The 26,643-nt window shown below is 37.0% G+C and overlaps 1 protein-coding gene across 3 annotated transcripts in view; it reads right to left on the bottom strand.

Annotated features, from left to right (window-relative positions):
- REV3L (REV3 like, DNA directed polymerase zeta catalytic subunit) overlaps nucleotides 1-26,643 on the bottom strand; it is a 126,187-nt gene that overhangs the window by 61,969 nt on the left and 37,575 nt on the right. For all 3 annotated transcript variants that reach the window (XM_049817863.1, XM_049817864.1, XM_049817865.1), the window contains exons 2-5: nucleotides 15,296-15,485; nucleotides 12,300-12,374; nucleotides 10,672-10,832; nucleotides 6,428-6,524 (exon numbers count right to left, since the gene is read on the bottom strand). In XM_049817863.1, the coding sequence (XP_049673820.1) occupies nucleotides 6,428-6,524; nucleotides 10,672-10,832; nucleotides 12,300-12,374; nucleotides 15,296-15,485 (523 nt within the window). The remainder of the gene's footprint in view (nucleotides 1-6,427; nucleotides 6,525-10,671; nucleotides 10,833-12,299; nucleotides 12,375-15,295; nucleotides 15,486-26,643) is intronic.

Below are 26,643 nucleotides of genomic sequence, written 5' to 3'. Positions count from 1 at the left end.
AGAGAATTCTTGAAAAGTTTAAGACAAGATACATTTTTAGTGTTAGTAACCTATTTCTGAAGAGTTTGTTTGATGAGTAAAACTATTAAACTGAAACATTTGCCTTTCCTCTGACAAAAAGACAGCTTTCCATTCTTTTCCCTTTAACTAGTTTGGACATTTTGTAAAAAAACAAACACATTTTGGTTTTCCACATCCCCATCAAGAGTGTGGCCAGTGATTTGTCTTAAGAACTGATCAATACCACAGACAGAATTGGCCAAGAGCTTTCCAAATAATCAGATTTCTTATTTATAAGGGATTCTAATATGGATTTATCCTACATAAATAACATCGAAATCAACATTTCTGAATTCAAAACAAACTGGTAGTTGTCATGTAACTTAAGTCTTTTTCCATAATAATATTAATTTGAAGCATGTCCTTTGTAACTCACCAAGGTTCAAATGATTTGGGCAATTAGAAGCAGAAAAGCTCATTTTGCCCAAGATCTAAATCAAACAGATGTAAGCAGTCTTTCTGTCAAAAACTACAGTATTCAAATTAACATGGCATACTATTCAAATTAAAAACACTGAGCTTGTTAAAGAGCCCTTGTTAAAGAGCCCTTTTTTGAAACAATTTAGGATTTATCATCATAATTCTCATTAACATTTTTAGGATTAAGGCAGGGCTGGCAGTCAAAACTGCACGATCCAAAGACTGATGTGGAGGCCAGTAGAGACAACTGACGTGTACAGTAAGATTTTTCATAAGACTTGAAAAATGTCTTCTCAATACAACCGGGTCATTAACTGGGCATTTAACATCCTTGTCAAGGTGAGTAGCTAGACACTTGCACTAGCAGAAGTGAGGGCAGTAGCACTACAAGCTTCTGCAACATCTAGGTAAGCCACAAAGGGCACAGAGCCATTTATTCCCACTTCAGGAAAAAACCTCAAAGGACATATGAAAGCAAAGCAGCTTTAACTGGCCCTTCTAACATATTAATTTACTCTCATTAAAACAAAAATGTCAGGGGGAAAGGGAGGAGTACAAACTGTCCTCAGGTACAGTTATTTAACATGTTTACGTGCTGCTTTGAGAACTATTTTATCTGAGTACTGTCAATAGCTTGGTCAGCTGTTAGATTTGCTGGTTTTGCTTCCCTAAGACATGCACAACACCTCAGGAAAATACATGAAGCAACAGTATCTCCCACTCTTCCAGATCAAGCCACATTTCTGAGCAGCTACAGTGCTGCAATTAGCAGGTGAGAAGACAGCATGAAGAAGTCAGAACATGTCCAGTCTTCTAGCTATAGTTAGTTGCAAATACGAACTACCTCAGGTCATTAGCAGTTGTTAAGCCTTGGAAGATGCTCAGAAGTGGCCTGTTTGACACAGATTGCCCTATACAATGGACTAACAACCTGCCTCACATCACATGCATCAGTTTTGAAAGAAAAAGGTAATTTTATGTAATGTCAATACCATGACTTGAGAATATCTGTATTAGAACAAGGTTAGAAAAGATGACTTAGCAAGTCCCAGCCAAAGTTCTTCATAGCATCTAAGTTTCATTTTGTAAAAGAGAATGCAGATAGAATAGTTCACAAGGTATAAATTGTAATACAGATATATGAAAGGCAGGGTTAAGTGAGGTGGCATAGGAATGGAAGCAATGCAGCTGCAAGAGGACTAAAGTTTATTCTCCGAAGAAGCAAGATAAATCAGGGTTGCACAACACTGAGATGCCATGGCTGGGCTACCTGAAATACTCAAACCAATTAATTAAAAATTACCTTTTATACCTGCATACCATGTTGAAAAACTGCCATAAAAATCCAGCATACCTTTGCAGAAAAAGCTTCAAATAAAATATTTTCAGAACAGACAGAAAGAACAGTCCCTATTTCTGAAGAAAGTAAAAGTTTATTGGTACTATCTACTGGCAGCATCATCATCATCATAACAACAACAGCAGCAGCAATAGTGATAATGTAGGATGAAACCTGTGCTCAGAGAAAGTACCAGGGTTTGATTCCTCAGATGCTGAGGCAATGAATTAAAGCAATAGTGGAGACACAATTTAAAAAGTGCCCACTACATACAGTTAGCTAGATCAAAACCCTCAAAAACCTTGAAGAATAGACATCAAGGTGAGTATCTTAATTCAAAAACACTAATAACAGCCTACAGAAACAAGTTCTGTGATGACCACATCTCAGGTATTTATAATGTTGAACTGAGGGTAGCAGATAAAAAATTAAGCCCACAGAGAATCTGAAAGGTGTCACTCAACTACACTGATAAGGACTCTGAACTTCGACATAATCGTTTTCCACATTCTGTTCATAGAAGAAAACATGTCTTTGTTGCAGGATGTTCCAGCGACTTGAATAATGCACACATTTTATTAAGAATCAAATAGCTAAACAAAAACATGTACATCCTGACAAGCAGGAAAAGCAATTATGACAGCTGCAAACCTAGTAAAAATCTGTACATTACGTAACTGCTAGACTGTGCAATAGTGCTATTTGTCCAGTCTCTCTATTTCCATATAAACTAGCGTTCAACAGCAAATCTAGGATTTAAAAAAGAAAGTGTTTCTCAAAAGCATTCTACCAATCATTCTGCTTTTAACACATCATGACCAAGTCATAGACTTGACCAGCAGATTACTCCAAGCCTGATGTTTACCAGAAAGTTTTCTCACTGGAACTCATAGAAGTGTTTCATCATTTATTATCAGCTGCCTGAGGGATAACATAAATGTGTGACATGTGAAGAACTCCTCTTGTCAAAGCTGTTGGATTGCACTTCCAGGCTCAGGTGACTACTGCCTATTTTAAGGTGGGCTTTGTAGGTTCCAGTCTGATAACACTTGCAAGTATTGTACCTAAAAGCCTTACAATATCAGGGATACCTGGGCACTAGTGGCTTTGGACGTTTGTCTACTTCATAACAGAATCGCTCTAGAATTAGATTAAAAGAACTGTCCCAGGCTTAATACAGTACACTTAATTATAATTGCAAGTTAGTAATTCAGAGATTTGCCAGGAGCAAGGCAGGACATGGATGGGTTAAGTACTGATCTGGAGAAGTGGCAGAGTAGCAAGGTGTTATCTAGTACTGAAGAGTCACCAAAAAACTTTGGCATAGTTCTCAAATGTTTTTTGAAATAAGGAACCACCACCAGCATTTATTCATGCAAAATGCTGCTAATATTATTCAAAGTTAGGTAATATGCAAAATGTTACGTACTACCAGGCGCACAGCATCGGATTTCAACCACTTGATATATTCTACTCCAAAATCAAGAAATGGCAAATTACTAGCACTGCTTGGTTAAACCAGAGAACTTGACAACTGCCACTTGCAGCAAGGACTTGGCAGATACACGTTGGACTATCTCCAAAATTGATTCTCAATGTACACAAAACCAAGGATAATGAGTCTAAAAAGACATCCCAATCACTAAGAATACAAGGCAGCCCTAGAAATTTTGCAGTCTCAAACAACATTTGACTGTCTTTTCCTCTTTTGCTTTTTCTTGAAAGAACAACTAACAAGTGTACAGGTGAAAGGTAGGGAAAGATTTACAAGATCTTCATATCTGATATGAAGGACAAACAAAGACTTAGAAGTTCAGTACTGACATAGAGGAGAAACTCCAAAGGCTGCTGGAAATAGAAGTCAGATGGTGAAATACAGTAACTAAAAATTTTTTGCTAAACAGTTCACAAAACTTCTGAACTTGAACTCAAGAAGACTGGATAATGAAGTGAGGGGACTGTGTGGATATTGCACATGAAACTAGAAATCGATATAGCTGTTGATATAGCTATACACAGAAACCAAATGTTAAGGAAAGACAAAAATAAAGGAAGAAGGGCAGCTTTACAGATATCAAGTCGTGCTATAGTCAGCAAGAATAAAAACAGCAAGGAAAAAAATCTGAGTCTCAATCATTTTAGGGAATAGTTACAAGGGTTTCCTTGGATAGATATCTCATACACTATTTGGGTCAGATTTATCCTCAGCAAGGTTGATCATGACAATTACAGGTCCATTAAACCAACCTAGATGCAAATTTTCAGAATTTTAAAGCAAATAAAGTAGGAAGGTGATCTGAAAGTGAGACAAACTGCAGTATGGGTTTGATTACAAGAAGACTGTTTTAAGATGATGCCTCCCATAAATAATCCAGGAGAAATTACAACAGGCAATTAATTTTGTGTAGATACAGAACAGAGTAAAATCAGGAATGGAAAAGAGTTTAGGTTTGTTACTTTGCAGTGGCATGTACATCCAAGAGCATGTGGAAGACAGCCATGCTAGAACACCTTTAATAAAATAATGCATTTTCTAGACAAAGGAATGTTTGACACAGTATCAAATGGGAAACAATTTCAGTTGTAGGAGATGTAAATTAGTTCCTAAATTATTAAAGCATTTTAAGAGCTGGCTAAAGGTGAAATTCCTATTGATTATATAAAAAAGACTGAGGGTTGATACAAAATTCGTAGAACTGAATATAGGCCAGTTTCTGGGACTGAGTTTACTTCACATCTCATTAATATTGTTGGCAGGAAATGCAGGAGTGTACTAATGAAATATGCTGATAAGGCAAGCTGGTAGACATACTGCATACATAACCAGATCATAGTATCATAAAACAAAAGCAGGATAACTTAGAAGTAGAATAATAGAAACAGGATGAAATTTAAAAATGGGATGCAAGACCCTGTATGAACTTACAAGGGAATCCAAGTGGAAGATTAGCACTTGGAATAAAAGGAAGAGGAGAAACATCTTGTACTAATAAATCCTAAAATGTTTATAAGCCAAAGTGGCATGGTGAATGAGACTGTAAAGCATATTAGGGAGAGAACTACCCGTATCATTGCATATGGCGCTAGAGAGAATTTGTTTGGTATACTATGTAGTATTCAGGCTTTATGTTCAAGAAAGAAGTTCCTACTGGCAAAAGTACAGAGGATGAATGCTAGGGAAACGGACAGGCTTGGTAATTGCCCCATTACTGCTAACATTACACTGTTGGAACGTGTGAGAGAGCTGGAGAAGGACTGGCACAAGTGAGGTGCTGCACCTCTGGCTGTACACACAAAAGGGTGGAAGGAGGAGGAAAGAAGGCTTGTGAATACAGCCATGAGGATGAGTGCCTGCAGAGAAGACACCCTTGGCTCCTACTATGCTATGCTCATCCCTCTCTGGGTTTGACAGCCAGAAAGTGCTACTTTGCTTTCTTTTTATCTGCCTTCCGCAGATCTGTGTAAAGCAGCATCAGATAATCCTGGTCTAACTTATGATCCATGCCCCAAGAGGTTAAGTAACTTGGCTTACATAAGTAAGCCAAACAGAGTTTGAAATGGACTACGAATGAAGTATGCAGCCAAAAAGGAGAAGAAATAGCCCAAGAATAACTGGATATGAATTGACTCCAAGTAAAAATCACAAGACAACCATCAGATGAATGTTGTTTCAAAACCTCCTTAAAGTAGTAGTAGTAGAATCAGAAAAAAACAGATGCTACCTTGCACAAGCTCAAGTTTTTGCACACTAGAAAAATCCGAAGTATGGTTTAAGGCACTTACTTTCTAACGGGGAAGCAAATGCTCCCAGTACATAACGCTAACTAAGCAGTGTGGCATATTGAACCTGATAAGCTATTCAGAGAAGAATGACGGGAATTACCCAAAGACTTAGAAGACTACTAAATGACAGAGCATGTACAGGATTTGTCAAGCATTAGAAAGTAGCTTAAAGAATGAACTTGCTATGGGTAAACTATAACAATCGGGGTAGCACCAGATACTGTCTGTTTTTCTCCCCATCCCGACCCCAAAAAGACCAACACCCCAGATGTGTTCCTTTTCTTATAGAAGTAAAGCTATTACAAATTACAAGCTGCAGACTAGGAAACGTCTAGAAAAAAGGAATAGCATGGTAGACATACATGAAAATGCTAAGCTGAGATTCTTATGTAGCTACTCTTTGAAGTGGGCAAATTGGAATACTCTGACAGCACGCTACTCATGTTAGTTAAGGGTGATTACAAAAACAGGATCTGTGAACTGATGTGTAAGTATTCTCTATAACTATCAAACTTGTTTAGCTTTTTATCAGAAGTCATTAGCTAGAAACATATATCTTCCAAAAAACAGGAAGTTGAATTTGCCATATATATTTCTACTGTTATCTCCCAGTTAGATTTTTACAATCATATACCAGAAAGTGTCAGATGACCAGAATTATACAAAGAAACTAAATAACTATAGTCTGTGTACATTAGCACTTTTTTTTTTTAACATATAAAACATATAAGGGTCCTTTAAATGAGAGACTGGAACCCTGTACTACATACAAGTTGATGTACATAAAAAAATACAGCATACATAAAAAAAATTTGGCATGCTGACCTTGGTATTTCATCTTCTTCCCACTCAATGAAAGATGTACTGTTTGAATTTTCTGGCAAATGAATTCTATGACGTTTACTTACACCTGATGTATCACCTAGAAAAAAAATAGAATGAGAAATGAATTCATTTATGCAACAATATTTTTTACACATATCATTATATAACTGCATTCATTATTTAATACTACCAGTCCAAATGCTCCTAAAGAATAAATAGCACTGCCTATCATCTTCAAAAAGTAACTATGCTATCATTTAAATGATTTGACTTTCTAACATGTAGATACATATAAAAAGAAAAATATATTCTCAACACAGACTTTATTAAAATTACACTTGCTGTGTTCTAGTCAGATCATAACCTAAATTCAATCTTTTCCTATTTGTGCAAGTTTCAAAGTAAATCATAGAGAGTCTGATATAAACTTCAGAATTCTCAAGTGTCTGGGTCCTCAGGTCAGATCCCAGTGGAAATGAGAAGCCAAAGAAAACACTAAATTCTACTTCACACTTTTCCTCTTTCTTATCTGTGAACTGAAAGAGAAGACACAATATATTCCAGATGCAGTGGCAGTAGCAGTAAGTAGAAACCTGCAATGAAAGCAGATGTTGTCTGACCTACAAATAAAGAAAACACCGTGTAAGTTTGCTCAGAGGTCTCGGCGTAAGGATGTGTACTCCAAAGTAATGCCAGAGAAGTCCCCTCTGAAGATTTACTGTCTCCCTTGTGGTCTCCTCCTGAACCTTCACTCTTCAGAGCAAGGAGTGACAATATACACAGGATGTGGTACAAGAAAGAAAAAAGCCCAGGAATGAAGTTGCAGGGGGAGGCGGAATGGGAGAAGACCTTGAAAATTACTCAGTCTCATGTGTGAAAGACCAGCTTGAATCTTGAATTTTCTCAGCTATGTTGGTGTCACATACTAGCAGGTTTCTTTGTATTAAATTTGACTTTCAGCAATAGCAAACACTTTGCATTTGTTAAAGGTACACTAATTGAACAATTCAATTGTCAGAGGCCTTCAATAAATAAATATTTATTAGAGCATGTATTTTTATTCTATATTTTAAAGTAGATCTCATAACAGAGTCTTGCCAATGTGAATTCCACTACTTGGAATAGCAGGGATAGTGATATCTCACGTAGCAAAAAGCCCTAAATAATTTAGTTACTAGAGAAGCAGCTGGGAAACACCATGCCAAAGTGCCTTAGAAGCTACAAATAGAAGCAACTGAAATCCAGCAGGCTTAATTAAAAATGTTCCAGACCAATCTTACTGCACCCAGACTAATTCCTGCAAACCTTGCTCCTACATCAGACTCCTGAGCGCACTGACATGGCACACAGACACTAAACTCACACAGGAAATGTGGCACTCAAGTGTGGTGAAAAGACATGCTTGTGTTTATGCAGGGGCTAGCTCACATTCAGCCACACCTGCACTAAGATGGTCTATCAACTGCAATGCCTAAGCAGGTGATTCCAGAAAGACAACACAAAATATCTGATCCCGTTTGCACAGACCCAGCTCAAACCTAGTGTAGCTTAGTGTCTGTGGTGTTCAAAAGTGACAACTTGCCCCTGGGCAGAGCTGGTCCAGGAAGACATACAGCCATGTTTTTACTGTGTGGCATATCAGCTAATTCTCCGTATTAAAATGCAAGCTGACTATGCATGGAAACATCTCTTGTTATTTTTCATCTGCATTTTTCTATTCTGAGTTGATGAAATGGGATTGAACTTCTGTATATTTTAAAGGAAAATACATCACAGTAGCTATGCAAGATTATAGGCCAACTGGTAAAACATATACTATTATTTCTAAAAATCGTATGCATTTCAAATACCACACTAGAGCAGTTGCAGTGCATTACTCCCTTTCTTATTCCCTACGAATGCTACTTTCAAATACTTCTAAAAATCGAGGCTCAAATTCTGAAGAAACAGATACAGGAAAGATACAGATAAAGATACAGATACAGGAAAAGTTACTCATAGGGATAGAGATTTAAGGACACTCAATATTCCCCTTTTCTTGGCATGAAGATCTTTAAAGACAGAAGTAGAGACACATCAAGGTCTTTCAGACTCATATTACAGAAGAAGATTTGACTACTGAAAATAAATGTTTTGTAATAGCTTTAGTGGCATGTGGTGCACGAATGAATTTGCAGCCTTCTTCCTCATCATCCATAAAGAGAAGAACCTGAAAAAAAGAACTCCTGCATCTTCTGGATACAGGCTGATGAAGGCAGAGTGTTCTTGCTACTACAAATTTGCCTGCTAACCTCTCTCAGCCTTCAAAATAGTCTACTTATCCCAGTGAGAAAAATACCACTGGAAACAGGCTCCTGAGGCTGCTTACTTATATTTAGGAACAGATCTATTATTGAATTTTCTATTCCTTGCCAGACCGATTTTTATATCGTCATCTGCAAGGGAAGAAAAATAAGCGTTTGCTGGACATCTTTAGGCAAAGGCTTTTACTGCCATCTAAGAAACAATGCTCAGCCTGGCCTGCATGGCACAAACTACACTTGACTAAAATGAATGCAAACCCCCAAGACAAGAAGCTGTGGAACAGGTAGGTAAGTGTGTCAGTCATAAGCAGAGGCTGTACCTTCTACACCACCCCAACAGGTCTGAGCTTAGAAAGGATGGCACTTCTCAGGGCTGCTGTGCAGGGACTGACTCTTGACAGCACTGTTTCTACAAGGTTGTGCCAGGGACAAAACATTTGTTGCCCAGCTGCTATGCTAGGAGTAGTAGATAGTGATCCTGCACCTGGGGACTGCAACAGACTGAGGCAGGCTACTTATACATGTGATGTGGAGCCAAGCAAAACGGTATGAATCTTGCTAGGAGCACTGCTGCCATTATCCGATCAAGCCAGGACAAGGTAGTCTGTAATTTTCTTGCTTTTATCCTACTGGATTCTCCCCTACCAGAACAGAGTCCACTGCTCTCAGCCCATGCTCCTCTTTCACTCTCTTCCTCCCATTCAAGACCTAGGTCTCTCCATCCTTAAATAAATGATGAAGGAGAATATAAATAGCTTATGTCTTTCATCTATCATCTGAAAGAGAGAGGGAAAAGAGCTATGGAAAAAGAATGGGAGCAACTATTCGATACAATCACATTGCATGTCTCCAGAAGGCCGGTTTGGATGTTTGGAAGACTAAAGCTACCTGACTATACTTCCTCAGGACTGAAGATCCTCTGTCTGTGGCTGAGCTTTTGTCTTCCTACAGTTTTGACTGCAACAAAAAGTGTGGCCTATTGCCGAGTATGAAAAGAATATTTTTCTTTATATAAGAATCAGTTATGAAACCTCATGCACTAATCTACTGTCTGAATATACATGCATAAAAATAATGGGACAAAATTAAAGTCAGCATGATTCTTATTTGCTGTTTTTACAGAAAGATACTTTACTATTCTTTTCAAATCTTGTGTTAGCTGTAGGAACAATTATGATTTAAGTAAACAATACTTATTTTTCTAAATGTTAAGTACCAAAGACATTATGGTTTTTGTACTGTTATCTTCCCTTTATACTGAAGCATTTAGATAACATTATGGATGTTCTTGCCTAACTTCATTTTTGTTTAAGTGTGTACATTCAAAATGCCAAACTAATTTTTTTAAAATGAAAATTTAAAATACCTCCTCTGCTCAGACATTTATATTTCAAATTTCACCTTAGAGCAAATGACCTTAGTACAAACACAAGCATTTTAATTAAAAACATTATTTGTCAGCAGAGCATAATCGTTAGCCATAATTTTGTAAAGACACTACTGCAGCAAAAAAATTAATTATAATTGATAAGGGGATGAAAAACAAATATAAAAATTTTAAAATAATAGTATTAGTATGCTATCTTTCACCTAAATTCTTCAACTAAATATCAACTATTTTTAATCTTCTAACTTGAAAAGAGGTGTAGCCATCTTGTGAAAATGGTCACTGCTGTACTGCTGACAGAACACACGTTTCTTGATATATAGCATCTCATTTCAGGAAGCAGACTCTTCCTCAGTCCCAATACATAGGCACAAAAAGGAAAAATAGAAAGCTACACACAGACTTTGTTTCACAGAAAGCAAGCTATAGGGAAACAACACGTGATACCCAGCCATGAACTACAGCAAAAGTCTCACAGCTAGTGACATTTTGTTCAAAACAGTAGCTTTTAGCCTTCAAAACAATTATTTGGTCTTAAGAAATAAACACCTTACTTTTTCTCCTTGCCTTTCTGAATTTGACAGCAGCCAGGTTTATTAAATTCATTCCATATAAGTTGTAGTCTATAAAGAGTTGAAGGAGGTAGGGAATATGGGCTTCATGAGGCTGGTAAGATTTGTTCATTATGGCTCCACCTTGCAGAAGCTCACATACTCTAAAATTAAAGACAAATTAGGATAGAAACCAAAAAAATCATTCCAGTACAACAATATCTATATTTGATTTTATTGAAATACAAAATACTTAAACTTCTTAAATTTTGCCTTAGTTTTATTTTTTAACTTCAGAATTTTGTTTTCACAATAACAGACCCACAAAAATGATCTCTGCTAATAATGATTCAATAATTGGGTGTTAATTGGGTGTTAATTACAAAGGAGCTGTGAATCCTCCAGCTTAAAAAAAACCCCCAAACTCTGAAAAAACATCATACCATGTACTATTCCTGCAACTGATCCAAAGCCACTACAGTCCATGGAAATCCTTGTACAGAGAAACTGTGGCAGCTGTATGCCTACACATCAGTAATTACTTTGAAAGTCTCTCTAGTTCTCCTTGACACATATATGAAGATATCCTGTATGGTTTTAAAGTTACATACTGTATACACAGAAGCAGTATTTTAACAACTTCCTAGAAGTATGATAAATCTGCTCTTTTAAACATCTACATACTAAAAAAATAACTGGAGGTATTTGGATAATTATAAATTGGTGCAATAAATTTATCTCAAAGTAACAGGATATATCTAAATCAAAGAAAAGCAGTAAGCATTTCTAAATGCAACAAATTACGTTCAAAAAATAACATTTTATACAGAAAAATGAAAGAAATCATTTAAGTGAAGTGTCAGTCCTTTCTTATTCCAACAGGAGTAATTCAAACATGAGAAGCTCCAAAGTTTGAAAACACTGTAACGTCATATATGCATATAGATTAAAGACACAAATTTAAAATCATGCAAAATTTTAGTAGCCTAGAACAAAAACTAGACAATCCTATCTTATGATCACATATTAGATCTTTAAAAAAACAGTTACAACAGGTAATATTACACACTCAAGGGATTTCAGTTTATGCTTGAGAAATAATTCCTCCTTACTTATTCCTGAATTTACTGCAACTATTGCAACAGTAAGATTGAGATCAACTGTGCTTTCATCTAACAGAACATTACTCTATTGAGAAATAGAGAAACTGTCTAATAACAAAACCTATCCAGTTTTCCAAGTATATTTTAAATTTAATAATTGGTGCTGGCATTTAAAGACTTAAAAACTACCAAAATCTACTTCATAACATACGAACGAGTACATTGTTTTCCTTAAGAGTTACAGGAAAAGTAACCTGATGCAAATTTGTTCAAGTGTTCAAGAATTACAGTTTATACAAGACAACTAAAAGCAAGTATACTTTGGTCTCGCTTTCCTAATGTGCTACTACTTTAAAAAGATTATTGGTGCACTTAAAATTAGCAATTTTCTTATGTGTTTTGAAAAGTTTGGACAATAGTTTTGTTGCTTTTATTTTGCTAAGATGTAGGTGAATCCTGCTTCAAAATTTACTTTTTAATTCAAGTTATAAGGAAATCAGCCACAACTTTGTATCACCACATCCTTACCTTTTTACCATTGCAGGATTGTAAAGATAAATCTTCATAAACTGTCTCTCCTTTTCATGGTAACCATAAAAAGGCCTGGAGAGGAAGAAGTAAAAGCAAGAAGCTAGCCAGTTATGCTGTGGCATTTATTCAACCACATTTTACTATAACGAGTATTAAAATGCAGGGGAGAAAAATTAGAAGATAAACTGCATATCCAGGAGAATGAAAATTCCCATTTGTCAGGCCAAAGGGGACCACTAAGTTACTATATAAAGATAAAAAGAATAGGCCCTATGCATGTCAAAGTATCTAAAAAAAAAAAAAAAAAAAAAAGAGAAAATTAGAAGACACTTCTGGCTTAACATTGTTTCTCACTTTCCCCTCATGGCATACCATCACAATAGTACTTTTAATAAAGTTACTAGTGCTGGACTGCTTCAAAAACAGTGTTCAGCCTTTTTGATAAATGCTGTAACAAAGTCCTCAAGGACATCAATTCTGCAGATCAGGTGTAAATGAGTAAATACTGGCTGTGTAATACAAATAACTGAACAATGAGAACCACTTAAAAGAGTGAACAGCTGCCCCTTTTCGGTGATTACTAATCATCTCATGCACTACATGAGGCATGAATCCTGAAGAAAATAGGATTTGAGAATGCAATTAAAGAATACATAGCATAATGAATATGTCAAGACTAAACTGAGGTTGAACAGGCAGCATTAATTCTCGTATTACTCGAGTGAATTACTGACTTTTCAGCATCTAGAATTCTAATCTAATCTAACACGCTTGTAGAACAGCATGTTAAGGGAAGAGGCCATAATTCAACACATCAGGTGAATGCAAGAAGTCTACAGTTTGTGGTAATCACAACCAAAGTCAACAAAAATTCAGGAAAGCATACATTTAAATGTTACCTCTACAAAATAAAATAAAATCTCTTCATCAAAAATATTATTAAAAAAAATGCAACTGGGATGCTTACCAGCTAAGTCAAAATGAAGTTCAGAAGTAAGAGTGATTTCAGTCTTACATTAAATGCAAACTCAGCAGGACTGCACAACTACAGCATTAATACTGCTATCCTTAATACGGTTAAATGTATACACATTTAATATGACCAAAAGCTAGACTGAACTGTTTAAAAAAAAAGTTATGATGTTAAAACTGAGCTAAGTTGAAACAACAAACTTAATGCTGTTAAGCTGAAAAGGAGGAGATCAGATCTTGTATAATGAATCAATGTCTTTCTTATAGAGATAGTATAAACCTAGTGACAGGTTATAAACATTGAGTTATAATGACTCAATGTGCTGTAGGCATGCAAATTAAAAGCTACTTTAAAAAAACACCTCAGCACTTGCATGGCAAGTGATCCATACATTGACAAGGCAGCAGGGAAAGCAAGATTTACAACACTTCCAAGGTTAGCTATGAACACCTACTATAACTTCACAATGCACAAGAACAGCATATTTTGCCTCTTTTGTATTCCTGGCTCTCCACTATGTTTGGAAGTTAATGCAACAAAAATCTTTTATTACCTAACAATCTTCCTGCTAATGCAGAAGAGAAGAGAAGAGAATCTCCATGATTTAAAGAAAAATACAGGTTTCTCACCACAGAGACACTATAGTATCTATAAGCAGAATCTGACTCAGGTCAGAACAGAAGAAAACAAATTTGTGTGACTACATAAGCATGTCTATCTCGCAGGTAAAGATGAAGATGTATTACAGTTTCTGTCAGGTGCCTCCCGTTAGCCTCTTACACGAGCAAACAAAATACATGAAACACTTTTCTATGCTTCTTTGAGGCAATGAGCATCTGACTTTCAGTAATGACTGTTTTGAAGCTCTAAGGCAAGAGAGGTGAAAAAGAGGCAGGTTCTCCTACTCTCCATCTGTTGTTTTCTCACTGATTTGATGAAAGACTGTCTTCAACAGTCTACTCTGCACAGCTTTCACTGTTGAGCTGAAGAGCTATACTACAATTCACATAGCTCTCACAGAAGGAACAAAAATAGATTTGGTGTGTTACCTTCTTTGTTACTACAAAAACAGATCAGAAAGTTCTGATTAAAAATGAAAAGAAGTTATTGCAGCCACTTTACTAGCAGCATCTGGAAGACACCACTAAAACTGGCTGGGAACAGAAAGATTATCTTCCTAAACTTAACAGTCAGAAAGAACATATTGCAAAAGTGCATGAAAAAAAGATACGTAAAAGATAGTGCTGCACAGTACTGAAAATTAGCATTTACATTGTTTTGAAGATAAAAAATTCAATGCATGTGTAGACTGTGTTCCTCCAGGACAGCTTCCTATTATTCAGTATGATCTGACATTATTTTTCAGTCCTTGGTTATGCAAGTTAAATAAAAATTGATTAAGAAAATCCTTAAAATGTTAACGTGCAATAATAGCATATAGTTCCAGCAGCAGTAGAAAGCTACACCAAATAAAACAGAACAGTCAGCTTGTCAGAAGTAAATTAATGTTTAAGAGCCTCCACTTCATGGCCTGTGCTGCTGGGAGAATCAGATGGATAAACATGACCTGACAGTCTCTGTGATATGCTTCCTAAAGGGGCCATCTTTTAGACAAAGAAAAGGAGGCCTAGAGTCAGGCTCCTGCAAGACATGCCTGGTCACAGGCAACCTAGAATAACCCAGACACGTAGAAAATGCTGGCTGGAAAGTACTGCTGTAATAGCAGAGACAGAAAAAGCTAAAAGGAACAGATTTGGATAAATGATAGATACTGGGATCCAAATTTAGGAAAAAATGGTTGTGTCAAGCATTTGGGGGAAAACCTGTTGATTATGTTAAAGTCAAAGCAAGTGAGAAGAGTTATTTAGTAGTTGTATGGGCCTGTATGAAGACACACATGGGGGAAAAGAAAAAGGAAAAGCACTGCAGTTACCCAAGTCCATAATAAGTGCTTCTATGTACTACAACTGCAAAAATATTTAAAAACAAATAAGCAAAAATGCTAACAGGTCATACTTACATTCCAGATACTAATGACACTTTGAAAACATGTTGAATAGTAGAAGACGGATTGCCTAAAGCAACATTAAGTGCTCTGTCAATGCTGAATGCCACTTGACGAAGATAGTATTCTGGATGCTGTCCAAAACCATCATATGGTACATAGAGGTAAGGAAAGATACCATGTAAGTGGAGACAAGTCTTCTGACCTAAAAAGAAAAGATAAACATTTGTTTTCTAATGACTACATCTTTTTCTTCTTTTAATTAGTCCCCAAGTTTGCATTTTTCAGGTTATTTTCAGGTTCTACAGACAGGATAAATTTATGAAACAAGTTCAGGTGTATTTCAAACAAAAGGTACCAATTTAGAGCAGTTCTTACATTTGATTCATAGACAAAAGCAATACAGAACAGATGTGGTTACATGACATACACAGGATTACACTTGTGTAACAGCTGAATTTGCCACTAACGATTTTCTTTGTACTAATAACACAACACTCTCTCTGAGAATAATTTTGCATTCTGAGTCAGTGTTGGATGGTTAATAGTTTCTAAGCCTCTGTGTAAATTTTGCAGTTCTTCCCATTCCTCACTGGAATAAGCACGCAACCTCTCATAAATTAAAAAGAACATCCAGAGCATCTATGAGACCATTCAATATTCTAGTTAAGGCCTAAGTTGGGATATGGAAAAAAAACCAGGCGATTTTCAGCTTTTTAAATCTGTGGATCCCTGAGAGGTCTCTACTGCATATGCAGACCTCTAGCCTTCTAACAACACACTTCTCAGCCTTGGCTTTCATGAGTCTGTGATAACAGCTGAATGAAAGAACACACCATGAAAACCATTGTGCTAGATAAGAGTATGAGCTTCTGCTTCAGACAAGGCAGTACAGTGATGTGGATCAGGATCTTCTAAACATACCATATGTTTTGTGGGGCTAGTCTCAACTGTAACGCGTGTTCTCTGTTCTTTCCTCACCACAATACAACTGAGCATGTATTCACTGCTGAAACTAACATCAGATCCTGCTCGCCACCCTTCCAGCCCCCAATATCATTCATGACTTCTCACTGGTCAATGACAAAAGTTTCACAGAAAAATACTATATAAGCACGTCGCTGATTAACCCCCACCACACCGTTATGATATGCAAAATACATCATCTTGCATTTTGTTTGGATTAACTCCCTGCATTAAGATAGCAAAACAGTATCTAAAGGCAGTGCTTTCATCAACTAGGAGATAAATATTACAGGTAAAGTAGCAGCGCAACCTCACTGGTCGACAAGACCAATGAAAAAACTTCCAGAAGTCCTTTCTTTCAAACCGAGATTATTTCTTAGCAGGTGGACCTTGCCTGAACATTCATACCTACATCAGTGCACCATTGGCCATCCAGTGAAGACAGCTCTAAGTCCATTAAAGCACAGGAAGAACAGAGCTTCAGGATTCAGACTGCCTGCAAGTTTTTACACCTGTGAAATGCATGCCTCCAAATACCAAAAACAGCATGGCATTTTTTTTACTGGGGGTCAGATGTATCGTTCGTTCTTCAAATATTTATCAGACCTTCACGTAATGTTTAGAAGTGAAAGAAATTGCTTGAAGGATGGTAGTACAAGTCCAACTTCCACGGCAACTTTCATTCTTCCTGTAAGTCACCCCCATCAAGTCTTCCCCTTCAGCAGTGTTTAAATACAACATATATAGACATTCATAATGTTGAGGTCATCATCTACGATGAATTCTGCCCATGCTTTTAAACTATTTCAGGAGAAAAAATTTCTTATTTATGTATTTCAAATAAAAATACACTAAGAAAAAGGGAAAACTAAAGAAAGAGAAACTATGAAGTAGAGGGGTTTTATTAATGGCAAAATAAAGGACAGGAACAGCTTTATATGGCAGGAAAACCTCTGCCCCCTAACGTGGGAGAAGTCATTTATTAGTAGCATGTGAACTGAGAGAGTATCGATCTGTGAAGTGGTATCAGACCATTTATTTCCTGTACTGGAGTCACCAACAAATCTGAGTGTTTGCTCATGGTTGTACTTAAGACTGATTTTGAAATAAAGGATTCCTCCTCCCCCCACTGATATAATTAACAGAAAATTAATAGTAGTTACCACCTAACTCAGGGAAATCTTATAAGATATACACTCTGAGCTGCTTTTCATTGTTGATTCTGCCAAGAAAGCAAACAAGCCACTGCTGATCTAAGACTTCTACTAGGCCAGCAGCTGTCAAGTTACATAGGTTTATACAGCTACTCACTTTGATCCTTGTTAGTATCGACTCATTTACCATGATATTTGGTTATATTGCTATTTTTATTTATAATCCACATTACTACAAGTCTTACCCTGGTAGCGTTAAGAACAGAGTCCTTTGCTTCCATTGTTTAAGTAAAAGCATTGTTTTGCACCAAACGTCACGGTGTTGAGTCTGAAGCCCAGACTCCAGTAATAGCAACCATGGTTCGCACTAAGCCATTACAAATTCTAGTGCATTCTTTCCAATAGAGTCAAAAGGAGAAAACAGATCTACCCACTGAGGATCTCAGGTCACACAGACTCATCAATTAACATAAATTAAAAACCTGGCTTGGGATAAGGTTAAGAAGTTTTATGCTTTAGATGCGTCAATCTTGTATTTCTGTTTCTTTTCAGAGATACAGACAGAAGCAAATTTGTACCACTAGAACAGCAGTGACTGCTACAGTGACCACTTACAGTGACCAACGGATGTTATTTTTACATCTATTCATCAGTTTCTTTATATCTGTAGAATCAATGGAACTGGTGCTCGACAGCAGATTCTGCAGAAAAGCCATTCAGTTTATATGACTGTTCTCCTCAGAATTTCCCAGTGCAAAACTCGATACCAGGAACTGATTCCCCGAGTTTTCAGATGGGACAGGCCACTAAAATGTTTCATGCTGTGGCCTCATCATGGACCTACTGCACACATGCATCACAACCATTCTGTACACAAGCCATACGCATGATGACTCTATTAACAAAATGAACATAATGTGTACATAAATGCTAGGACTGGTGGTGATCACAGGTTATCAACCAGGAGGAGGCTGCTGCACCAACAATTTCTCTGGCCCATGCTCTCTTAAAGAATGGGGTCTGCACTGGTTGAACTATCTGCAGGTCACAGATAGAGCATCCCAGTATATGACAAGTGGGCTGCTGAGTAAACATACAGAAATCTAGAAGTAAAGCTGAGGCTTATTCACAAGCCTTTTTCAGGCACTGAATGAAGTGGTGTATGAAGGAACACAAAAAGTGCTGCTGTAACATAGAAAAGAAGCAATACACAAAACCTTGAGATATTATGAGATAGTCAACTAGCAAACTGGCCATTTTCTCTGAAAAGAAGAAACTGCAAACTAAATGCCAATATAGATGAATAGCCAGAATAATAATGAATCAATAGTCCAAAAATAATATAAACGCAACATTTTCAGACAGTACAGAAACCCATACTTAGAAAAGCAAGTGGCATAAACTTTACTGAAGTATTAAAACCAAATACAGCATTTTGCATACTTGAAACCCATATGAGAGAGATTAAGAAAGCCAGCCTACTATTTTTTGAAGATGGTTGCCATATACATTACTATTAGGAACAAGTACCAAGCATAATCCTTGAGCTACTGTATCATTTAAAATATTAGAAGAAAAATCTGCAGCAACTCTTAAGACAGAAAACTTCAATATAATTAGAAGAGAATTGGAGTATGATAAAGGAATGCAAAGTTGCTCAAAAACTACTCAAGACATCTTCTGACCACCAGAATGCTAAGCCATACAGGATGATCTAGTATGGATAAAACCGAGATGCAATCTCTACAGAATCACAGAATGGTTGAGGTTGGAAGGGACCTCTGGAAGTCATCTGGTCCACGCCCCCCCCCCCCCCCCCCAACATATGAACACCTAATTTCACTGTACAACAAGCTAGAGAACCTGAGAATTATTATTCAAGTGTCCACAGAGAAGTGCTTTTTCACCATTTGAAAAAATTGATATTTTTTTTTTAACTTCTAAAAATTTCCTTCCACTGAGATCAATTTGGACAAATTTCTGTACAAAAGAAGAATGTGAAAATTATTCATAAGGGACCTTACTGTATTGTCCAGTTCAGGAATAAATTCTGCAAACAAGTTAGACAAGGAACACCTAAGCACATGGAAATCTGTTTATATATTCGAGGAGAAGGTGACAGAAGTCCACCTGTTCTGGATGTAATTCCATACATACATGACTATCAATACTGAGGTCAAGGCACCCCAAGAAACCCCACACTAGGTTTTAGGATCTGCTCTACCTACCAATAGCCAAACCCAATGTTTCCACATCAGACTGACCTAATCACAAGGCTACAGGCAAAGCTCTACAGACGTGAATTTCTACCACCACAGACAGGAATGCAAGATTTCTACAGTAAGAATAAGAGGCTGACTCCACAGCTCAGGGGCGTTTCAGCCTCAGTATTGTTTATGCATTAGATAGGATGATTCTAAAATACAAAATCCCTGCATCTGAGATTTCTAATAATGAATGAGAGCACATCCTACAGTTGTGATACAGTTTTTACTACCTTTTTATAAATTACACTCAAAGCCATTTAGCTCCTGTTCTGTAATTCTTACTTTAGGAACTGCCTATAGAATCCTCACAAGCTGAAGTTAATACTGGAAACATTCTGAATAGACATCACCTCATTTCGTATTTAGAAAACAAAAACTAAATCTAGATAAATATGACTTCAGAAAACAGTTCAATGCTGGTCTGCATACAAACATATTTTGCTGTAGTATTTTTGCCACAGAATAAGCTATCCCATTATAAGAAGCTAAACAGAGCCGTGGGGAACAACTACACATATCCACTCCCATGTAAATGAACAACCAGTTTTGTTGAAGCTCTCCCTAAAACTGTTATTTTAATTGCTGAACTATGATCCATTTCTCCCAGACCATTGTAAAATACAATAGGGTGGGAGTGAAAAGGAGAATGCAGCAGCATTTAAATATATGGTAAAATCCCATGATTTTAGGAAAAATTCTGGCTGGACATTATAAAAAGGATGCAGAAGATGGAAGACAAAGGGCTTTTTATACACTTGCCATCTATTAAAAGTACTTTAAGTGCAGTTTTGTAATGTGGCAGGACTAATTAAACATGGACAGTATTAGCAGAAGAACGCACATGAACACATCAAGCATGTCACTGCAGGCTGTAGAAAAGGTTAGACAGTCATAGGGGATTTCCTTCCTTTAACAGCAATAGTAAAGTGAAGTCACTAAAAACCAAAAGACATGACACTACCATCTTTAAACGATAATAAGTATTTTCAAATAACTATTGAACCATGTAGATTTAAAAAAATTTGATAAACAAACTGAACAATGACAACTACAGAGAGTGGGGGAAGGTAACAATCCTGTATAGAAGAATAATTCTAAAAATGAAAATTTGTAAATGGGGTAAATATTAGAACTCAGTTTCAAACTGATTTTTTTTCCCCACAATAAAAGTTACCATACCGTAGGCAATCTCACTTACCCCTTCTCCAGGAATAGGCTTCAGAGAGCAACACCAAGTTCTAACTGGAGTACTTACTCTACCCTGCTAGGCAGGTGCAACATGAGCATCTTCTGCACAGTTTAGATGCTGCTTTAAATTGAAGCTATGTTGCTCACTGGAGTGGGCTTGTCAAGACACTGAACACTGAATATCACTCAGAACTGAGCTACTGAAAGTGGATAGGACTCAATTACTTCATAGTGCTAATACAACCTATGAAAAGTCACCATTCTTTACCTCTCACAGAAAGCAAACAAATCACATACCTTACTTGTATCAGTCCGTGTAATACTTTGATGAAGACAAGTCCCTTCCCTAGCGAAACTTGGGAGGGTCTTTCCCTCTTAAAATGTTTTCTATGTAATTAAAAAAAAATAACAGTTTAATCTTTTAATGTCAAAGAGTTCTTTAGTAGTGTATCACATTAATGTAACTTCTCCAGCGATTAAGTGAAACTTTCAACCTCTTCGCAGAGTCCTGAATCAAGTCAGGTTTTTTGCAAGGGGTGAGAAGGGAGGACTACATACATTGTAGTCTTAAATACTGGATACTAGAGAAACAAGAATAATAAAATAAGGTCTTGCACCAGCAAGATATCCTCAAAACAAAATCAAGAACAGTGCTCAAAGACCATATTTCATCTATAATAGTAGATTTTTGTGTCAAGGCTTTCAGTTTTTCCGTGGCATGTGAGAAAACACTTATTTCAGTAAGATTTGTAAATGGGACAGAAAAAAAATATTTTTAAATTATATTTGTTTGAATCTAAATGTAATGTTTGGTTATTTAAAAGTCTTTAATCAGTAACTGTTTCTTTTAACATGTAATATCTCTACTCTCATGAAAAGAAAAAATAAAAGAAAGCTTATCCACTAGGAAAATGAGGGCCTGTGACTCATTACAAATACATTTTTCCTCATCCTTGATGTAGAGATCCTTAGAGAGGGAGAAGGGCTGGGTTTTCCATCTGTAATTTAAAATTAGAAATCTCTCTATAACTAGGTGCATGTTGAAGTAATACCTAGCCTAGAATCAAAGAGATAAGAGTCCAATTCCCATCTACGAAGAATTCATGAGTGGCCTTGGGCAAGTTACTTACCATAGATGATGCACTTTCTCATTGTAAAATTGATGCAACCATACTTTCGTATCTGAAAGATCTGTTAAAGGGATAAATATACAAAAGGAATACTTGGAGACAAAAAAAATAAGGGTTCTAGGAGTACGCAATGGCTAGGAAGACATAGGACAAAATGTTCAAACCAGCAGCAGTGTCCTATTCAGGATATTGCCGTGTCTGACTCAGCAAGCTTTCAAGAGAGGGAGGCAAACTTTCATGAGCAATTTGTAGGCCTAGAATCACACTACTTATTATTCTTCAAATAGCAGGCCCCCACATCCTTTTTTATCTCACACTACTAAAGCCTGAAATTGTACCCAGCTTTCTTCAACACTTTTGCATCAGCAAAATTGAAACAACCCGACCATATGAAAAATCTATGACCTCAATCTTCCATCTATGGGATGGCTTAGTGCAGCGAGAAAAGTAAGTCAACAAATTTGTTCTTCCACGTGAACTATGGGGGGAAACAAAGGTGAGAGAAAAGCAGAATATTCAGATGTGAAGTTAAATTACATTTTAAAAAAATGAATCCAAACATATAAGATGCCTAAATATACTACTACAAGAGAAAAAAGGTAAAAAAATTGTATGCGTAAAGTTTCTCTCTATATTCAAAAACAAAGATCAAAATTTGTAATAAGCATCACACCACTGCAGTAGGCTCCTAAAAGCAGATAAGAAGATCTCACAAATTGGAAGAAAATGCAATGTGTCATCAGTTTTGGGGACTGGGTACTCCCCTCCAAACCCAGAAGCATAATAGCATTTTGTGCTTTTGAAAGCAGCACAAAGATCCTCTCCCCAGAATCCTGGATGTCTCAGCAGTTTCTAGATTTGAGCAAGAAGTCTACAAGCCTTCTTGAATCTATTATCTTCCAAAAGACAAATTCCTCTCAAGTTCTCTAGCAAATGTGTCAGGTCCCAAGGTCAAGAGGTCTGAGAACCCTGGAACAGATGTACTGCTCAGAGGTTCAAAGATAATAGTATATATAACACCAAACAAAGTTACATTTGAAAAACTGATTTTTACTGAGTGCCTAAGAACATATGTCAGTTGTCATATCTCCAACTAATATCCATTCAATTAATTTGCTCACAGACAGCTTTTTATATCAAGTATATGTTGTCTTAATCATTTGAAACATTAAGCATAACAGACCACCTGGTTCACCAAGTCTTGCCTTCTACAGTCTACAAAGCCATGCAATAACCACAGGACTTTGAACTGTGAGGTATCTCAAAAAGAAGTAACCTTCGAGGCCTCTCAGGCTAGAGTTAACATTGGGCATTACTGTTGATGGAAAATATCAACTACAAGCCCCAAAAGCAAGGCTACTATCTTTGTCTTACTGAGAATTTTTAACTTGCATTTTTTTATTCCAATATGCAAGAGAGGCTCTGTTATTCCTTTTCACATAAATAGCAAGCAAACCCCAAGCAAACCATAAAAACTGAGACAGGATATTTAATATGTCAACTCAGTGAGGATATTCTGATGAGCTTCATAAAACTACCTCCTCCTGCCTGGAACTGATTAGGACCTTTTTTGAAAGACACAGCTATTACCTACAGTTATCACCAAACAAAAATAACTGAATCCATAGTGGAGATTGTAGGAAAAATATAACTCATTAAATTTACTGTTACGCAGTCATACTATAACCAGGGAAGTCCAGAGATGCAGAAGATAATTTAAAAGTAAAGTCTCCTGAAATAATGGAGACCAAGTAAGTTAAGCACCTCAGATATCAAGGTTGAGCTATGTAGCAACCATTCTTCACAAGCTTGATGACTTGTGAGTTACGAGAAATGGCAACGGTATTTTCTCTTCTTAATAGAAAGAAGCACACACAAGACAAGGTTAAGTATTCGCTTATTAAATGCCCATCTGCAAAATGAGCCATCTACAAAATGCTACTCTTGCTTCCTCTATTGACAGATTACTCATGTAAGCAGCTGGACAATATCAGTAATATTTCTAGAATGAGAATGCCAGCTAAAATGAACTAAAACACATGAATGAGGAAAATGTAGCTGGCCCCAGCTACAGATTCTAGCTATCATACCAGGCTCTTGGCATGCACAGGCCGGCAACATAGGCCAAGCTGCTATTCTGGTAAGAACAGCAACCACATGAATGCAAAAGGCAGACTGTATTAGACTACACTGACCAAAGCATAACTGAATAGAAAAGAGTGTATTTACTAGTCCCAGAAAAATTAATAGTGTGTATTTTACCACACCCTGTGAAAGGTGAAAAAATAAGTCAGTAGTAAAAAGGGGAACAGAGTAGTCACACAGCCTTTGGTTTCCATTTCCTTCAACTAGCTTTCATTAAAGACCGTTACTGCTACACAAGTTCCCTTAGCTATCTTATTAGTCTTTCTTGATGAAAGCAACACAAGCCACAGGTAAATAGAAATTGGTGCATATATATTGAAAGGAGAAGTTCTGCTGGTTGGTAACTGAACTTGAACTTTCACCTCTGTATGAGGCTCATCTGTCTATTAAGTACTGTTATGAGTGTTTATTGTTCCAGTCACAATTCCTCTCTTCTTCCTGTATCAGACAAAACCAGTCAAAACATTTTTGTTCAACAGGTATTTTTCTGGCAACTAGATAGCTAGTTGGAAAAAAAGAAAAAAAAAAATATTGCCAGAGACTATTAGTTACTCCAAACTGCAGGCAACCCCCCCGACATTAATTGCGATAAGGTTAACAGTGTTTTTCATCAGCATTATCTTTCATAGACACTTTTCAGAAATGTTGACTATTTATAAATTCCTGAACACCAGCAAGTTTGTGTAATCCCAGAAAAATGATACACTGTAGAGTATACACACTCTTATGAGTCAGGTTAGTTTACATTAACAAGTAAGTGACACCACATTCTGCTTCTTGTCTCTTCCCCTATTCTTCAAACAGTGCTAACTAATTCTATGAATATTTCTTGGAATTTTTCTTTTCTTTTATATTTGCATTAGGATCTCCCACTCACAGGTAGGTGTCATGTTAGCCTGTTCTCTAGCTGAGGAAAGCTAGAGGACATGCTCCACAAAAGCAAGCCCTGTTCTAGGATACCCATAAGTAAATTTGTGACACTTGATACTCCTTATCACACATACCCTTTTTATTTCATTAAAGTTCTTAACATCTTTTGTGTGTTCTAAGCTTACTATTTTTGGACAAGCAGCAACTTAGGGAGTACTTCCTTACTTTAGACACCTTTTAAATTTCTCTATAAGCTTTTGAAAGGGCTATATGGCATATGACAGTAATAGCAGGGAACAGAACTTCACAATCCAGAAAATAGGATGTGTTCTTAGTATCTTACTAACTCTGTGTTCAGGGTTTACATGGCAAGCTGTTGGTAGACGGGGAACTGCAGGGCTGGCCACTGAGGGAAGAGGCCAGGGGCTGCCCTGTGCGGTACACAGCCAGCTCCAACAGACCCACCACAGAGCACAGCTGAGGTCCTCAGCCAAGCTGGGGGCACCTCTGGGAAAACATGTTTAAGAAAGGGAACACCAAAGTCAGAGAAAAGAGAAGGAGAAACAGCTCCATGGCAGAGCAGATATCCCCTGCAGCCTGTAGAGGACCTCCCACAGTGGAGCGCAAGGATACTCCTGAAGGAACTGCAGCCCATGGAGAGCCCACACCAGAGCAAAGCAAAGATGTGAGGAGGAAGGAGTGGCAGAGAGATACCACTATGTACTGACTGCAACCCCCCTGCCATCCTCCATGTAAGCTTGCAGGGCTGGTGTAGGGTATGTGGTTTGGGGACTCTGGAGTGAAGGAACGAAGCTGAGCCTGGGAGAGGGGGGAGGAAAAGTGTGCTGTTTTAATGTTTGAGTTTGTTTCTCACTACCTGAATCAATTTTAATTGGCAATAAATTAGTTCATTTTCTCCAAGTAGAGTCTGTTTTGCCCAAAACCATAATTGGTAAGCAATTCCCCTGTTACCTCAACCTATTGTTTTAGTGTTACTGTTTTTCCCATTTTATCCCTCTGCCTTATGGGGCAGGGAGGGGGAGGAACATGGTGGTGGTGGTGGTGGCAGAAGCAAGCAGCTGGATGGGAATTTGGTTGTTAGCCATGTCTAACCCAGCACACACCAGTTAACAAAAACGATCCCCTGGATGTCAGCCTCCAGAGCCTACAAATTATTTCAGAAGGTGCAGAAAAGGTAACAAAGCAAAGCAAGTGTTAGTATTATTAGACTTACACCTGCTATCTTGTACCTAACTTCACCGGAAGACTTCAGAGGATGTTACAGGTGCAAGTCTCTGCTTTAAACCTTTACTCAGAGTAGAAATTTCAGCCTGCCCATATTAACTTAGTAAAGAACAACATACAGCCCCAATCCCCAAAGTAATAAACCTTTCAATGCAACATTAACGTATTTAACCACAAACTTTCCATAAATTAGTCATATTAGCATAACTTACATTAAACAATGTAGTGGTATAAACATTGACCATTCATTGTATTAATATAATAATTAAATAATGTGGGAGAAAGTATTATCCTTTACAACAAACCTATTTAAAAACATATTAGTGAAAGATATGCCTGTTCATAAGTCTTCCAAGAAAGGCTACTTATGAAGGTACAGAATATTGAAGACATTTCCA

Source organism: Accipiter gentilis, chromosome 15 (genome assembly GCF_929443795.1).
Source record: "Accipiter gentilis chromosome 15, bAccGen1.1, whole genome shotgun sequence".
In the NCBI taxonomy this organism is placed as follows: Eukaryota; Metazoa; Chordata; class Aves; order Accipitriformes; family Accipitridae; genus Astur; species Astur gentilis.
The sequence above is the reverse complement of the archived record's forward strand: the minus strand, read 5'-3'. Positions and strand labels throughout refer to the sequence as shown.